The sequence below is a fragment of the Ciconia boyciana genome, chromosome 27, assembly GCF_034638445.1.
Source record: "Ciconia boyciana chromosome 27, ASM3463844v1, whole genome shotgun sequence".
Taxonomy (NCBI): domain Eukaryota; kingdom Metazoa; phylum Chordata; class Aves; order Ciconiiformes; family Ciconiidae; genus Ciconia; species Ciconia boyciana.
This window is the reverse complement of record NC_132960.1, coordinates 296958-313621: the sequence shown is the minus strand read 5'-3', so window position 1 is coordinate 313621 and position 16664 is coordinate 296958. Positions and strand designations below refer to the sequence as shown.

General features: G+C 59.0%; 1 protein-coding gene across 4 annotated transcripts in view; it reads left to right on the top strand.

Annotated features, from left to right (window-relative positions):
- LRP1 (LDL receptor related protein 1) overlaps positions 1–16664 on the top strand; it is a 93111-nt gene that overhangs the window by 4690 nt on the left and 71757 nt on the right. For 3 of the 4 annotated variants that reach the window (XR_012039796.1, XM_072847424.1, XM_072847423.1), the window contains exon 2: positions 14116–14238. The exons of the other annotated variant lie outside the window; for it this stretch is intronic. Coding sequence is in view for 2 of the 3 variants with exons in the window: in XM_072847424.1 (XP_072703525.1) it covers positions 14116–14238 (123 nt within the window). In the remaining variant the exon portion in view is untranslated. The remainder of the gene's footprint in view (positions 1–14115; positions 14239–16664) is intronic. 4 annotated transcript variants of the gene reach the window in all.

Here is a 16664-nt window from a genome sequence, read left to right as displayed (position 1 = left end):
GGTCAGGGCTGGGCCCTTGGGAGCTGTCAAGTGCCCAGGGTGGGACAGGCTGTACCGTGGTCCTGCTGACTCGGCACAATTAGAGGGGTGGTAACCAGCGGGCGAAACTGCAGCTTTGTCGTGGAGCAGGAGGTTCCTCTTCCAGGCGTTGAAATGATTTCAGTTCCCAGATCTGTGTTGAGTACCTTCTTTGTGCCAGCCCCCCAGGTAAAATCCTTGCTCTGTGCCCTTGAGACCCACTGGCTGACCCACAGCCCTACTTGGGGGCTGTGTCTCTCCGAGAGCCGCCCGCCTGCCTGCGGCGCCTCCGGCAGCGCCTTGGCCAAGCGCGAAGTTTTTCTGCTCCCAGCTCCTCCCAACAAGTTGCGGGGCTCAGCTGAATCACCCGGAGGAATCCAGTGGTCCCAGGGTTGGGAAATGGGCTCCTTGGAGGTGGTGCCGGCTCCTGGTCACGGCGGCGCGCGGCTGACTCAGCTGGCGGGCGGTGGATGCGTCTGCCCGTTTCCTTCCTGTGCTCCCTGCTTTGCCAGGCAGACAAGTCTCTCCTTGTGCTTGGACTGAATTTTATCTCTGTCACCTCCCAGAGAGCGCATCTGGCCGCGTTCCCGTGGACATCCCTCTCCGTGTGGGGAGGCTCGGCCCTCGACCAGGAGCCGCAGGCTGGGGTCCCTCCAGCGGGCTGTCCCCTGCTGCCGTTGCTGTGGGTGTGCTGCTCCCCAGGATCCTGCCGGGTCCTCCGCATGAAGCAGCTCCTGTTCCCTGGCGAGGGGTCCTGGGGGGGCATTTCTGGGCCCCGTTTGCATTGTGGCCATCCAGAGGAGAGCCGGCGGAGGCCACCGAGCCCTAGTTTGTGCTGGGGGAGCAGCTGGCACTGTTAGTGCTGGACTGAGTGCTGTGTGTGCGGGGGGGGTGGTGGTGGTGGTGGTCCCATCTTGGGGGACGCAGAGCATGCCCGCCGCTCCCCGTGCGGGACCCCATGGGTGGCTGGGGTGGCCAGCAGCACCCAGACCGGAGGTGGCGCGTGCTGGGGCCTCACCGAGTGCTTGGTGAGGTTTTGTGTCCGGTGCTGTTTTCCACTGGCTCTCCCAAACGCAGCATCGGCTCCATCCACGCTGCAGCTTGTTGTCGAGGGGACGCATTTTCCTCTCCTTTGGATTTTGCAAGCCAGTGCAAGACCGACTTGAGCTATTTACAGACCACGTTTTGCTGTTGACTTAACTTTTCAGTCACTTCCATTTAATGTACCTTGGCAGGCTGACCTGCCAGCAGCAAGCAGCAGCAAATATTTTCAGCATTTTCTAATTCAGCTCAAACTTCTTGTTTTCTTCACTCTGTGCCTCTTATTTTAAGAAGGAAAAGTACTGGGTGGGCTGTGAGGACTGTTTTGCTGGATGTTATTCTGTTATGCGAGGTTGCCTTCCCCAATGCAGTCCAGCCATTTCTAGGGCTAAATATAGACTCACAGTGTCCTTTCTTAGCCAGGGGAACGGAGCAGACTGGAGCTGCAATCGTGCAGATGCTTTGCAGGATCAGAGATGGTCCCAGCACTGCTTGAAGTGAAGGGCTTGTGGGGTTGGCAACTGAAATGTTGGATAATGACCTTGCTGGCAGCTTGGAGCTTCTCCGGTGGGATGGTGCTCAAGGTGCCACCAAGGGGAGGGATGGGAAGAGCAGCCTCTGCTCCGGGGAGCGTCAGCCTGTGGGGAAGGTGAGAGCAGGTCTGTAATGTCCAAAATGCGGGGACTGAGGCATCAGTGGGAATTGCGGGTGGCTGGGAGGGAGTCTAATTGAGTTGGAAGTTGCATCTTTAATCGAGTGGACTAATTAGCCTATTGCAAGATGCCGTTTCTCCAAATGAGACCGTGGCAAGGATGGGTGGGCATTGACGGTCGCATCCTGGTGCGCGAGCTGGTGACGGGCAGGTGAAGGACGAGGTGAACCGTGAGCGTGTGGTTCTCTTGGTAAATAACAGGGGCTGCTGGTGTGGCGGGACGAGGGAAGTAATTGCTGCTTTTAGACTTGCTGCTGGGCTCGGGGCTCTGGTGTCTATCCCTTGGCGACCAAACTGAGGAGGAGGATTTCATGCTGGGGGGGATGAAGGCTTTCCGAGCCATCGTGCTGCTGCTTCTCTGCCCTGGCCTTGCTTGGGGTGGCTGGGTTTTGTTTGCTGTGGGCTGCCAGGCAAACTGTTATTTTAATCTGCCGAGAGCTTTGAAATGCATCAATCTAGTCCATTTACTTAATATGGTGCAGCTCTTTGTTTGCAGGCGCCGCTGCAGCCGTCTTGAGTGCGGGGACCGAGCGCTCGCTGAGTCCCGGATTCACACAGCGGCTCATTGTAGCTGATGAACAGTCGAGCGTCTCTGCCGCTCGTGCCGCTGGTGAGGTGGGCTGCGCCGGGGTGCCCGCACCTCGTGCTGCTGCGTCAGGCTCTTTGGAGCTGAGTTCCTCCTGGCGTCCCCTCCCTCTGCTTTGCTGTACCCCGGGGGGCAGAGCCCCTCGATGCCGCAGCAGCACGCGCCGCCACCCCGCAGACGTGCCCGGTGATTTTCTGTTTGTGCCGTGGTCAGGATTTGAATATTGTGGCCTAAAGGATTGCAGGAGGACACAAATGCTCGTGCCGTGGGGAGCGGCTGGAGAGCAGCAGTACACTCCACCACCTGCCCTGCCCCTCTCTGCTCTGCAGGCGCCAGACCGGCTTGCTGCTGGTGGGTGCCCACCCGCAGCTGCTCGGACCAGCCTCATTTGGGGACAAGCATATTGCCCGTCCCTGGCTGCTGGCAGTGATGTCCCTTGGCTGTACCCGGCTGGGTTTGCGGCCGGGAGAGTGGCTCCAGGTGATGCACGACCCTCGAGGGCAGCTCTGACCCTGGGGGGCAGCGGCATCCCAAAGCACGCGGTGCTTGCGGTGGCCCCGTCCTCCCTTGGGCGCCTGCGCCAGCTCAGTGCCCGACCCTGTCACTCCAGGCAGCCGGTGTGAGGAGGGGAGCTGGAAGAGGGCTGCAAAGGGTTTCCTCCTGGTGCTCGGTGCACGGGTGTCGTGGTGCCTTTTTATTGTTTGGAAAAGGAAGCACTTGGGTTTAATACTTCCCGCGGCAGCCGCCTTCCCAGAGGTCCGGGCGGATGCTGTGGGGCGCCAGGGGCAAACACCGCATGGAGGGTTGGGCTCTGCCTGCGCCTCCGCCCCGGGGCTGGCCACTACCTTTGGCCCTGAGCGGGGGACCTGTGATTCCCGAGTTATTTCCAAGGAGGGAAATTTCCTCCCCTGGTCCTGAAAACATCAGTTGAAATGTCCGCGGGCCCCTGGCCTCATCCGTGCTGTGGGATGTGTCCCCTGCCTGCTCCCGGGGGATGCTCCTGGCAGGGCCAGCGGCCGCAAGCTGGCTCAGCATCCCTGGGTCGGTGCTCGTACCGTGGCCCTGCTTCCCGCTGCAGCCTCCGGCCGCCGCTGGCCCTTCCAGATGGGTTCACTCAGCGTCTCCTCGCGGCGCGGAACGTGTTTTCCCCACGGAAGAGCGGATGTGGAACCTAGCACTACGCTTACTCACCAGCTTGGTCTTCTCTTCCACAGCTGCTCCGATGCCATCATGCCTTGAAATCTGCTCAGCCCAGTCCTGCGCCCTTTTGGCTGCATAAAATCTTAAAGCTTTTTCTGCAACTTGCAGAAGGTAAAACCAGGCAAACCAGGATCCCTGACCTGCAGGAACCACCTTGGAGCATCCAGGCTGCTGCGAGCGAGTTGTTCATTGCTGGCATAGCCGAGCCGCACTGGTGGAGATGCCAAGGGGGTAGTGTAGTGTCTGGGGCGCAGCACCAGAGCAGACATAACCGTACCGGATTCCTCCTTAATCATTTTTACCAGTTATAAACAGATGGGACATTTCACCATGCCAAGGATTTTTTTTCCCTTTGCCTCTTAAAATACAGCTGAGCGGGTGTCTGGGAGCAGAGCGCTGCTGAGCAAACCTGCCGCGGTCCCTTGGCCGGGGGCGCACGGGGATGCGGTGGGGTCATTCTGCGATTTGCACAGCTGATCCGAGCAGCAGCAGCGACAATCCTGGGTGTTGTGCAGCAGCCCCGAATGCGGCTTTAGGGTTTGCTCTGTTGTTGGATTCTCCCCCTGCTCTGGTTCGGAGCTTGCCGTTTGGGTGGTGGCTGCGGCTCGTGAGCACTGCCGGGCTCTGCAGAGCTCTTGGCACGGGGGCTTGGTCGCCCACCTGATGCCAATGTCCAGGGCTGGAGCTGCGGCAGGAGGGACAGTGCTGGGCTGGCGTGGCAGCCAGGGGAGCGGCGCAGGGACGAGCTCCAGCATGGACCCCCTTGAGCTGTGGGGCTGTGCGGCCGCCTGAGGATGCTGAGATGCCGTGGGCTGCAGGTCTGCAAAGCCACCTCGAAGCCGCTGCAGGACCTGGCTTCCTGGGGCACACTGTTGAGGAAACCCCAAACCTTTCCCTGTTCTGCACCGCCGCCTCGCCAGCAAGCATGAGCTTGCCATGGAAGCTGCCGCGTGGCCTGTGCCTGGAAAGTGCCAGTGCAGGTGTGGCGTTGGCTGGCAGGAGGGCTCTTCCCCAGCCCGGCTGGGAAGCGGTGGTTTGTTGGGCTGTGTCCTCGCGGGCCGGTCAGATTTGCTTTTGGGGACCGGGATGGGAGCAGGTGACAGCCAAAAGCCCTGTGCGGGGGCCTCCTGCCTTCCTGCTGCTCTCCGGCCTCCGGGAGCCCCCCCCCGAGTCTCCTGGGGGGCAGGACGGGCGAGCAAGAAGGTAGGGAGAAGTCTCCCTACCTCGGCTGGGGTGGGACCCCCCAGGTGCTGGTCGGGACGTGCAGAGGTGGCCACCCCAAGGTGGCCGGTGGGTCCCCACATCCACGCTCCCTGCGAGCCGGGGCTGGCCAGGTTGTCACTGGTGCGGGGGCTGCGTTCACATGGGCAGGTGGACCAGAATCCAGAGCAGCTCCCTGCGCAGACCCGCTGCTTGGGAATAAAAGTCCCTTTATGCAGGAATAATTAGTGTACTCAGAGCACACTAATTATTCTGGGATAAAAGTGACTTTTATTCCGGCACAGTATCCTCTCAAAGGGCCCTTTCTGCCCGCTCCCGGGGCACAATAGCTGCTCTGCTCCGTTTCCCCATCTCAGACAAAGTCCTTATTTGCGAAGCCAGCGAAATTGAGTTGACTAATGAATTAAGGCCAATGGTTTTGGCCCGGCTCCAGTGCTTTGAAAGCCTTGGCGAGCTGATGCCCGTCCCGGGCAGGAGGAAGCGCAGCACCCTCCTGCCCCAGCAAAGCCCCCGTGGGCTGCGTTTGGCCCCAGGCTCTGCTGCTGAGCTCTGGCAGCATCCTGCCCCCTGATTCAGCTGTCCAGATGAAATGCCTATTAATCTATAATGTGCAATTGCTTTATTGCACAATGCAGGCAGGTCTCTGGAGGAAGCGTTATCAGCTTTAGCCACAAGCCATAAATAACTGCCTCCAGTGCAGAACACTATATTCTGTTTGGGTTCCCAACTGCTGAGGGTATAAACATCCCACTTCTTATTGCTAGAATAAATAAAGGGAATAAAACCTTCTGAGCAGGTAGAGGAGGCGGGGGGGCCTCTGCACCAGCCCCCCTGGCTGGCAGGGTCTCCTGCCTGCAGCCGCTGCCTGCTCCCTTGCCTGGGGAGGGAGAGGGGCCAGCCCTGGTGGAGGGGAGCAGGGCATCCCCCCAGCAGGGATGGCCACCGGCCAGGGACGGCTGCAGCCCGTCCAACTGCACTGAGAGGACTTAAGCCCCTTTCTCTTGGCTGCAAATGCTTTTTTTACTTTTTTTTCTTCTTCTTTTTTTTTTTCTTCATTTAAATTGCAGATAAGCTGCAAAAAGAGAAAGAAATCAAAAAAGCATGATTCTTCCTTGAAACACCCTCCACTGCGTGGCTGGAGCCTGTCCCTTCTGCCCCTCCCCACCACGTTTTGTATGATCAAGCTCTTTTTTTCCTAGTTCTGAAAACGCTGTGGATTCGTTTCATCTGGTTCCATCTCCTGCCATTTTTCAGCTCATCCTGCGGACCTCTCCGTGGGGTCGGAGGCAGGAGGGGGATCGCACTCCACCGCAGATCTCCCAGCTTCTGAATTTGGTTTAAAATGCAAATCTTTTTTTTTCTTTCCTTTTTTTCTTTTTTTTTTTTTTTAATGCATTTCATCTGAAGGCGGCGGAGCTGCCGGAGCCCAGGGAGCGGGAGGGGAAGGGGCTGGGCGGGCGGGGGAGCGCATTCCTCCCAGCGCGTCCAGATTTCCTGATGCGTGTTCGCATTAAATCGTCTCCCCCTGGATCTGTTTGAAGTCAGGTGACCGCGGTGCTGTCGCGGATGAAAGCAGCCCTTGGGAGCCGCAATATGATTTTATTCCCCTTCCCCCTCCCCGCCCGGGACGGATGCTCTTGGGCAGCCTCCATCTTCCATCCTCCCTTAGGGGCACGTTCTCGCCCCCTTGCCCATCCGTCATCCTTCTCTGCCCCGTCTTCTCTTCCCTTTCCCCCTTTGTCTGAGTTCGGGAGGCAGCACGGCAGGTCCTGCAGCCGGTGGAAATCCCGTCCCGGGGCATGTGGTGGAGGTGTGAGGGGGCTGTGCTGGGTGGGCGCCGGGGACAGGCCCTGGGGTTCTGGGGCCCCTCGGGGCGGCGTGTGCCGAGGGCTCTGCTGGGGCTTCGCCCTTGAGCCCTTGGGTTGCGTCTCCCCTCCCTGCCCTGGCTGTGGGGACTCCGCTGCCTGGAGGGAGCGAGGAGCTGGGCTTGTCCCCGGCGTGGAGGGGGACGTCAGGGTCCTGGGCTCCCCCTCCCTGGCGTGCCCCAGGGTACCCAGTGCAGGAACCCAGGTGCCCCCAGCCTTTGCCCTGGCGTCCCCCATGCCCACGGGGAGGGACGGGTGTCCCCGGCCGTGGGAGCGGCCAGGTGGGCGATGGGAGGGTGCGCGGAGCGCGGCCCTGCAGCTGGCGCGGGAAGGGGCCGTCTGGGCGCGGGATCGGCCTCTGGGGACAGCCGGGTCGAGGGCCAGGCTGTCCCCGCGGGGCGACGGGCTCCTTGCTGAGTGCTTTGACGCTCGGTGTGGCCTCGAGGGGGGCTGCTGTGAATCTGGCAGCTCTTGGGCAGCAGATGGAACCCATCCTGCCTGTCCCTCCTGGCAGCAGGATCTGATGCGTGGGGTGATGACCCTGGCCGTGCCCCGGGACGGGGCTGGGAGCAGATGGGATGGGAGCTTCCCGTTGGTTCTCAAGAGCATCGCCCTGTCAGGTCGGGGGAGACGAGCAGAAGCCAGGGATGAAAAACCAGGGAAGGCGCCGGCACGCTGTGGGGTGCACCAGCTTGGCACCCGAAGCGACGGTCGGGGGCTCTGCCGGTGCTTCTCTTTGGTTGGATTTTTGTTGTTGTTTTCAGCTTGCCTCCTCAGTGTTTCTAAAAACCAGGCGAGTCGCAGCAGACCCGCTCAGGAGCCCTCCTGACCACCCTCGTCCTTGGCCGGGGTGTGCTTTTCCAGCTGGAGCCTTTCCTATGAATGGCGTTTTGCTGCCGTTCAAACGTCTCTCTGGCAAAGCGGAGGCGGGTTTTTCTTCTCAAAATTGTCTTTTTTATTTGAAGAAGGTTAATGCCTCGTGATTTAGATGCAATAGGCAGACTTGAAAGGAAAAGGGAAAAAAAAAAAAGTATTTTAAAGTCAATATTTACTTAGCAATTGGACGGGCCCCTCCCCCCAGCCCAGCCGCGCATACCCGCGGCTTCTCCGGCGGGAATGGCCGGAGCGCACAGCAACGTCATTCATGGAAGCGGCGCTGGGATGGAGCAGCGGATCTGGTTTGAATCTTCCCGAGGGGGCTGGATGGAAGAATTGCAAAAATGCATTTGAACTGTTTAGAGATCTTGTATTTAAATGCAAACCAAACAAATAAGCCTTCCTTTCCCCTTCCTCTTGAAAAAATGTGCCTACAAACTTTAGGTTTTGTTATTTTAAATGTCTCTATTACCCTGTCTAGCTTTTTGGAGCCAAAGGACCTGGCAAATTTACATTAGTCATCAGCTTGCAAATTCTGCACAAACTTCTGCACCGAGCTGTGCCCCTGCGGGGATTAGGGGTTTTAGCATCAGCCTCATGGCCTCTGTACCAAGCCCCAGACCCTGTCCCAAGGAAGAGCCGAGGGGTGCGTGTGCCTCTGTGCTTTATCCTTTCCTGGTGTCTGTCCCGTGGCTGCAGAGAAACTGGGAAATCTGAAGAGTCCTGAAGGCACAGACAAGGAACAAACCACGTTTTTTTGGAAGGTCAAGGACAAAGGATGGACGATGTGGGGGAGAAAAATGAAAGTATAAGGTGACTCTGATTTTTGTGTTTGGTTAATCAGGCGACTCGGACAATCTTCTAGCTTGGTGCCATGGGACTGCGTGTCAGCGCTTTGGGGGGGTCCCGCTGGGGACACGGGCTTGGCTGTTATTGGGGAGAGTGGCCTTTGAGTTGTGGTATGCTCCAGTGAAGTGACGTCTTGAGAGCTGAGGGACGGTGAAGAGGAGGGACAGTGGGACAAAGACGTGATGTTCAGCTGGCTGACGGGACAGGCTCTCCCCCGAGAAAGGCAATCAGCTAAAAGTGGCCCAAGTTGGCCAAAATGGTAACTGGGAGCAGGGCAGATCGTAGCAGCAGCTTCCCCTGTGCCTTGGCGTGTGTTAAGCCTTCTTGGCGTGTGCTGGCACACCCGTCGTGCTGACGTGCTCAGGATGGTGGTGAGCTTGATGGGGCTGGAGCTTGGCGGATGCCATCTTTGCTTGCTGGGGCTTCGCTGTCCCCCTGGCTCCAGGGTCCGATGGCTTCCTGCCTGGCTTTTGCCCTCCAGAACGACCTGGCAGATTTTTGTTTTGCCGAGGCAAGGCACGCACGTGCGGTGTTGGGAGCTGGGAGCATCCGTCCGGGTGTGCTGCTCACATTGCTCTGGCTGGCCCAGGGGCATGGGGTGCCTGGCCAGGGCTCTGCAGACCACTGGCTCCCTGCTGCCCCTTGGACCCGGCTGCCGTGTCCGTCCTGGCCGGCGCAGGGCGAGCTGCTGCTCGCTGCCGGGGCCGAGCCGGCGTGCTGGCCGGGTTTGCAGACTCCCTGCACGCCCCGGCGCTGGGTGCAGGGCGAGCCTGGCTCTGTTTGCGCAGTGCGGGAGGTGTGTGCTTTGGCAGGCTCCTCGCCGTGCGAGATGGGGTGTGCGAGCGTGGAGGGGAGGAGGTAGCTGGGGACGGAGACCTGGGAGGAATGTGGAGTGCATTTATTTTTCTCCCTCTTGCGCTTTCTCCGCCCCCCCCCCCGCCCCCCCCCCGAACATCTGTTTTGCAAATCATGCTCATTCCAGCCGTATTTATGGCCAGCGCTGTTTCCTTTGCAAAGTAGTGGCCAGCCACCTCTTCCCGAGGAGGAGGAGTTGGGCTGAAGAGGAAAGTACAGCTCGCTCAGGGAAGGAGTTCTTCAATATTTTTGTGGTTTGCTTCCAGTCTGTCTAGGTTTTTATGCCGAACTTATCAGTGCACTGAAGGTAATTTGGCTTCTGCTCAAGGTGAAGACCTCCTGCTCACCAGCCTCCTAAAATAGTCCATTTAAATGGAGGTGTTGATTTCTTGCTTTAGGCAAAAATGAAATGTATTTCATTGTGTTTCTTTAACAGCCCTTTTCCCCAACCTGCTGCGCTCTTAATGCGAAGCCTCCAGCTGCCCGTGTCCGTGGGACGGCGGGAGGCGCAGCCGGGCTCTTGGTCCCCGTCCTGCCTGGGAAGACCCTGCTGCTGCTCCGCGCCCTCGCTGAAGTGTCTGCTCCCGCCCCGTACTGGAGAAGAAGGATCCCCTTTCTTGCACCCAAATAGCCATTTTTTTAGTACAATTTTTTCCCCTCTGTCCCCTTTGAATTACTTTTAAGCAGGGATCTCTCCTCCGACTGCCAAAGAGAGACGTGTTTTCCGCGGACAGCTCTCGCAGCTGTCCTGGCCCAGCTCTGAGCCGGCCATTGTGTGCTGCATGAAGGCGCCTTTATTCTCCGACCTGGAGCTGGAGCTCCGCTCTCCGCTGCCATTGCCGCTTCTGCTGGTGCAGCCGCCTGGCTTTCAGAAAGAAATTTGGCTCCGTGTGAAGGATGCATTAACAGACACCTTCTCTAATTGTCCACCTGGCACTGAGGCATCTCGACACTTACTCTGGGGCCATTTAACTCGCTGGGAACATGCTGTGCAAGAACAGAAAGTGCGTGGGGTTGCTGAGGAGCCTGGAGAGCCGGCTGCCGAGAGGGGAAGCGATCTCCTTCCCTCCCCCTGCATGCAGCTGTGCGAAAGCCACTCGAGAAACCGTGAGGCCTCGTGCTGCCGAAGCCGTCCTTGTGTTTGGGAATGGCTGAGGGGGGACGGCCGGTGGTTTGAGCCGGGTTCAGGTGCAGCTTTATGGTGGGTTAACGTGCCCTGCGGTGGCAAGGAGTGGCAGGACTGCTCCCTGGGGTCTGCCTGCGCCAAGGGAAGGACTGAGCTGGGGCATCGCCACCTCTGTGAAGGGCGGGTGTCAGCAGGGTACGTGTCCTCGGGGGTGGCTTTCCATGAGGAAAGCCATGACACGTGTGCAGCCTGACAAAGCGTGCGCGAGCAATGTTTCAGTGCTTGGAAGAAATCCCACGTGTTCTGCTCCTGCGTGGGGGAGCTGCTGCCAGCGGCAGGCTGCTCTGCAACCTGCTCTGCTCCAGTCCGAGCATAGCCAGCCCTGGAGATGGGGCTGCTCTGCAAGGTGTAGGTGCTGGTACTTAGGGATGATGTTTTCGAGCGAGGGGCCAATCTTCTGTGCTGCTGGTGAGCATCTCTGCTCCAGGACCGGTGTCTCCAGTGCAAAACAAGATCCTGTCCTGGCTCTGGTTTCTCCTCCCATGTAGACACAGCCCCAGAGGGCTGTGAGTGGCTGGGACGGGGCAGCAGGCTGGGAACCGCTTGCCAGGGGTTTGCCCTCATCTTGCAGATCTGCACACTCCCCTCGGCGGGCAGGAGGCAGGTAAGAGGCTGGGAGCTGAACTTGACCGGGGGGGAGACAGCGGCTGCTGTTGGCCCGGCGGGTTCCTGGGTGCCGGCTGCGGTCGCCTGGGCGGCTGTGGCAGCCGTAGGTCACTTTGTGGCTGCTGGAGACCTGGAAGGATGAGGGAGAGCAGGAAATCCAAGGGAGTGTCTGTTCTTTGCTGTGGTTTTCCTAATGAATCTTGCATTTGGTACGCTTGTGGCTGGGAGATGGAGGCGGAAGATGAGCTCCTCCGGGAAGAGGGGGCGGCAGAGCCGGCTTCGGAGGAGAGCTGGTTGCAGGAGACGCCTGTCCCTGAGCTCCCAGCCCTGCGCTGCTGCATCCTGCAGGAGGAAGGGGACAGGCTTGGTCTCCAAGTCATCTCTTGCCTAAAGAAGATGGGAGGGGGAGGCATCTGCTCCTAACTGGGAATGTTTCATCCATTTTGATACGTCCAGTCTCCATCTTGATTGCACTGAGCTCCCTGGCATGGTGTCGAGCCTTTCCCTCTAAGCGATAGCTCCAATGCTACCAATGCTGATGCTTTAAAGACAGAAGGGAAGCGAGGTTTGTAGGAGGTGGTCCTCTTCAGTCAAACCAGATGACATCAGACAAAGCCCTTTTGCAGGTCTGAGGAATAATTAGCGTCATTACATGGTGGGGAGAGTTTCTTCCCACCCTTTAGGAACCAGGATTTGGACTGGGGACCGGACCTTCCCCATCCTCTTCCCTCACAGCATCCCCACTGCAGACCGGACAGAAGCTGCCTGGGCCTGGCTGCAGCATTTCCTTCACATGGCAGGAGCTGGAGAGAAATTGTGGCACCTTCTCTGCCTGTCAGGAGCCTGAGGGCGGCCTGGGTCATGAAACGTGAAATGAGCTGCAGCGCCGGCAGCGGCTCCTGCCCATGGTGCTGCCTGGCGCGGCTGCAGCAAGGCAGATGCAGAGACCCTCCTTCCGTGGGCTGAGTAAAAAGTTAAGTGGATTCTTGGAGCAGAGAATTTAGCAGAAGACTAGGGATGACACAAGACAAACGTTTAGGGAATTGCATGTGTTTGACTGCCTTTGCTTTTAACAAACATTCACAGTTGCGTTTCATTGGGTTTTCAAGATTTCCTGCCTTCCCAAGGGCTCGGGCTCGCTGTTCAGAGCAAAAGCTGCAATTGGCGTGGAAGCGTTTGCTGCAGAGAGCTGGATCTCTGGGAAAAAAGTGAAATGCTGAAAGACTGGAAAAAAGATAGCCCGAGCCGGCGGGGCTGCAGGTGCTGGGCTCTGCTGCATGCCGGGGCAATGGCCCTTGCCTGGGATCCCCCAGCATGGTGCGTTGGGTTCGAAGCCGGCACGGCTTCACTGTGTTTTGACCCTTCTCGACTGCAGCTCTTACCTGAACTTCTGCTGCTGGCCCTGCCTTGGCATCGCCTCCGAGCCGGCTGGCTCCGGTGCCCGGCCTGTGCGTGTTATGTGTATGGCTATGTACGCATTTTTGTCACATTTGGCGCTGCCCCCGCCGCTGTGGATTGGCCAAAAGAGACCTTGGTGCAGCGCCAGCTGACTGCCAAAGCACAGCCCGGCAGTGCCGGCGACGGGCAAGGGTCTCTGCCTCCCCTTCTAACCGCAACCCTTTGGCAAAGGGGGAGTCGTGCAGCCTGTGCTTGGGGGCTGCAGTGACCCCCTCAATTGCAGCCTGCGCTCGGGGGGGGTGCAGTGACCCCCCCATTGCCCCCTGTGCTTGGGGGGGGTGCAGTGACCCCCTCAATTGCAGCCTGCGCTCGGAGGGGCCGCAGTGACCCCCTTAATTGCAGCCTGCGCTCGGGGGGGCCGCAGTGACCCCCTCAATTGCAGCCTGTGCTCGGGGACTGCAGTGACCCCCTTAATTGCAGCCTGCGCTCGGGGGGGCCGCAGTGACCCCCTCAATTGCAGCCTGTGCTCGGGGGGGGGTGCAGTGACCCCCTCAATTGCAGCCTGTGCTCGGGGGCTGCAGTGACCCCCCCATTGCTGCCTGTGCTTGGGGGCTGCAGTGACCCCCTCAATTGCAGCCTGCGCTCAGGGGGGGTGCAGTGACCCCCTCAATTGCATCCTGTGCTCGGGGGGGGGTGCAGTGACCCCCCCATTGTCACCTGTGCTTGGGGGGGCTGCAGTGACCCCCTCAATTGCAGCCTGTGCTCGGAGGGGCCGCAGTGACCCCCTCAATTGCATCCTGTGCTCGGGGGGGGGGTGCAGTGACCCCCCCATTGTCACCTGTGCTTGGGGGGGCTGCAGTGACCCCCTCAATTGCAGCCTGTGCTCGGAGGGGCCGCAGTGACCCCCTCAATTGCAGCCTGTGCTCGGGGGGGGGTGCAGTGACCCCCCCATTGTCACCTGTGCTCGGGGGGCTGCAGTGACCCCCCCATTGCCGCCAGCCTCCTGGAGGTGCCACTTTTGTCAGGGGGAGGGTGCACCCCAGTCCAGAGCTGCCTGGGGGAAGAGCACTGGGGGTTCTTCCCAGTCCTGCTCCCATCCCCGGGGTTCAGGCCGGTTCTGCGCTCTGTGCCTTATGTTTTTCTGCTGGTTTTGTTATGACGTTGTTATATTTCTGCATGGCCCGGGACACTGGTGCCGGGGTTGCCGACCCTCCCCTGGGAGTGCCGTCCCGACCGCACGCGTATGTGTTTCCTGGGCGCAGGATGGATGGAGACGCGTCCTGCTGCTGCTGCTGGTGGTGCTGTCTTTGTGATTTAAAAATGTTACTTTTTAATTTGTTCTCATTTGGGTTTTCTTATTTTTTTCCCTGTCTTTTTTACTGTCTAGCATAGAAAATAAACCGCCTTTGGCTCCCAGGAGCTAATTCATCCAAGTTAAATGATCTTTAAAATCTGTTAACGCATCATGGATCTCAGTTCCTGTTTTCTCGCAATGTAATTAATGCTTCAGTTTAAATTTTCTCCTTTCCTTAGGGGCAAGGTTGATGGATCTGATGCCAGGCTAAAACTTTTGCTGAGCCATTAGAAAGAAATCAAACTAAAAGCAATCTAGTCCTTAATTTAAATTTTATTTTTTTTAAAATAACTTGTCTTTGGGAAGAAACTGATCTTGTTTATTATCATTATTTCTTTTCTCATCCAGCACCGAAGACATGTAGCCCTAAACAGTTTGCATGCAAAGATCAGATTACGTGCATATCTAAGGGCTGGCGCTGTGACGGGGAAAAGGATTGTCCGGATGGCTCGGATGAATCACCCGATATATGTATGTATGCCTTTCCTTCCTAGTAATGTTCTTTTGGTTTTGTTTCATCCATTCTCTCATTGCACGGTCGTTCCAGGGTCCCAAACAGGCGGCATCACGCAACCGCTCTACCTCAGCTCCTGTTTCTCCCATAGTACCATGAGTCCGCAGCACCTCGGGGGGGGGGTACCACTCACGGCAGGAGTCCAAGCCGTCCAGCTGTCCGTCCTCCCTTTATCTCCCTAGCCGCTGCTCCTGGGGCCTCTGGCTCTGGGGCCGTGATCCATCGTAACAAAACTGCCTCCTGGGAACGGGCTATTGCTGATTTATTTTTTGTTTCCATCAAAATTGATTTACACGAGGAAAGCAGGGTCCTGGAGGCGAGGAGGATGCAGCGAGCTGTGGCGCTGGCAGGGGCTGTGCCTGCACGGGGTCAGCTCTGATGCAGCTGCATCCCTTCCTCAAGCAGCTGTGCCTCCAGTGCCTGGCATGTAATGGGTGCTTGGAGCGAGGGCTGGGCCGAAGGGAAGAAGGAGATCTCGGGGAGCCCTGGGGAACAGCCGGGGAAAGCAATGCCGCTTTCCCCAGATGTGTTTGGGATTGGGATGCTGTGTTGGTTTCCCTGGTTTTGTCCTGGGCTGTTGGAACCGCTCTGCCACCGCGGTGCCAGCAGCCCTGGCGCTGGGGATGCTCCTGCCTCAGGTGGGGCAGTCGGGTCTCAGGCTGGCAGCAAACGGGGAACCGGGCTGGGTTAGACGGGGCAGAAGGGCTGGGGACGGGGTGTGTGTATCTGCATGGGGGAGTGAACCAGAGCCGTGCTGGCACCAGGGGCTCTGCAGGGACAGCGGGCGTGCTGGTCCTGCTGCACCGTGCTGTGCCGGGGGCTCTGCTCTGGCTGGGCTGGAGCAAGGAACCACCTCTCCCCGTGTCCTGGTTTCTCCCTCCGTCTGACAAGGGAAACTGTGCTGCCCTTGTTGCCTCACGGGAGCAGCCTTGTTAGGTTGTTTTAGTGTGTCAGGAAAGCAGCCTCGAGGTGCCAGGCCAGCAGGACAGCCACAGCCGGGTTCGTCCCTGCCGCTGCTCACCAGTGACCAGCAAAATCCTCTCGTCCTCTGGCGCAGCGATCCTTCGCAGACTGCTACTTCACGCTGTACTTGGCATAAAGGTCTCCTCCAAAGCAGTTGCTGGTTCAGCACCGGGGTTATTTATTTCTTAAGGCAAAATGATGCAACTGTCCCCTCCGTGGGAGGGATGAGGGTGCTGGGATGGGCTGTCTGGCTCCAGTCAATCAGCAGCCCTGGAAAATTACTGCGGGAGGACTCAGAGGCCCTTCCCTGGCTGGAAGAAATCCGTCCTGATTGACGTATTCCGCTTGCTGCGCGTGTCTGCGCTCGCTTCACCGCCCCCCCATCCATACAGACAGGTGAACGGAAAATGGACCCCTCAGATGCTTTTTCCTCTTCCCCTTCTTCCTCTCTCTTCACTGCGAAGGCACCGCTGGTGGGGGCTGGCAGAGTCTACCCCCTGGACAGGAAAGGCAGAGTCGTGCCTGCCTGCTCCGGCTGCTGCTGCCCCGGTGGAAGCTGGAAAGCATTGGTGTCCTCCGTAGCGGGGCTGAGGGCATCCCCCCATCCCTGCGTCCTCCCTGATCCCTTCTCCGGCACCATGTGAGCCGGTGAGGTGCCTGGCACCGGGAGCAGCGTCCAGCCGTTCTGCAGATGCACCTCGTGTCTGTCTCTGCAGCGGTCGTGGCCTTTGGGGGGGTGGAGGTAGGAAGATGCTCTCAGGTTTGCTCAGAGTCCCCTGAGGGCTCGAGCACCCGCAGCTCCCACTGGAGGAGGGAGGCTCGTTCCCTGGGGGGCGTGGGACCCCTGCTAACCGTGTGCCCCTCGGTACGTGCTCGGCGCTTCCAGGACAGGCAAGTGGGAGCCTCTTGTGAGGCGCAGACCAACGCCCAGCATTTCCTCTCTCCTCACCCTGGCACTGCTTGTGGGACAGAGTCCACGAGTTTCCATCACCACCTCAGACCCTAAACTTTGGAAATGCTCTTTTCCTGGGGAGCGGTTCCCTCCCCAGCTTCAGAAGCGACCGCTGAGGTTTGGGGACCTGGAGGGGCTCGACCTTTCTGAGGGACTCTGCTCACCTTCCCCAGGTTCCCGCTTTAAGCCCCAAGACCGTGTTAGCCTGTGGAGCACCGGGAGGGAGCCAGAAGGACGCCGTGCCCTCCGGGATGTGGAGGTTGGGCTCAGCGGCCATCGCTGCTGGCTCCTCTGCGCTGGCGGCCGGGCAGCGCTCAGCGTGGTGCTGGTGCACATCTGTCCTGGTGCTTGCCTGCGCCCATCTGTGCCTTTCCCATGGGCAGGGGGTACGCATGAAGGTTGCTGCCTGCTGCCTGCCTGCTCCTGCCCAGGCTTGCGCGAATGCAGCCTGACCTGTTGGCACACGCA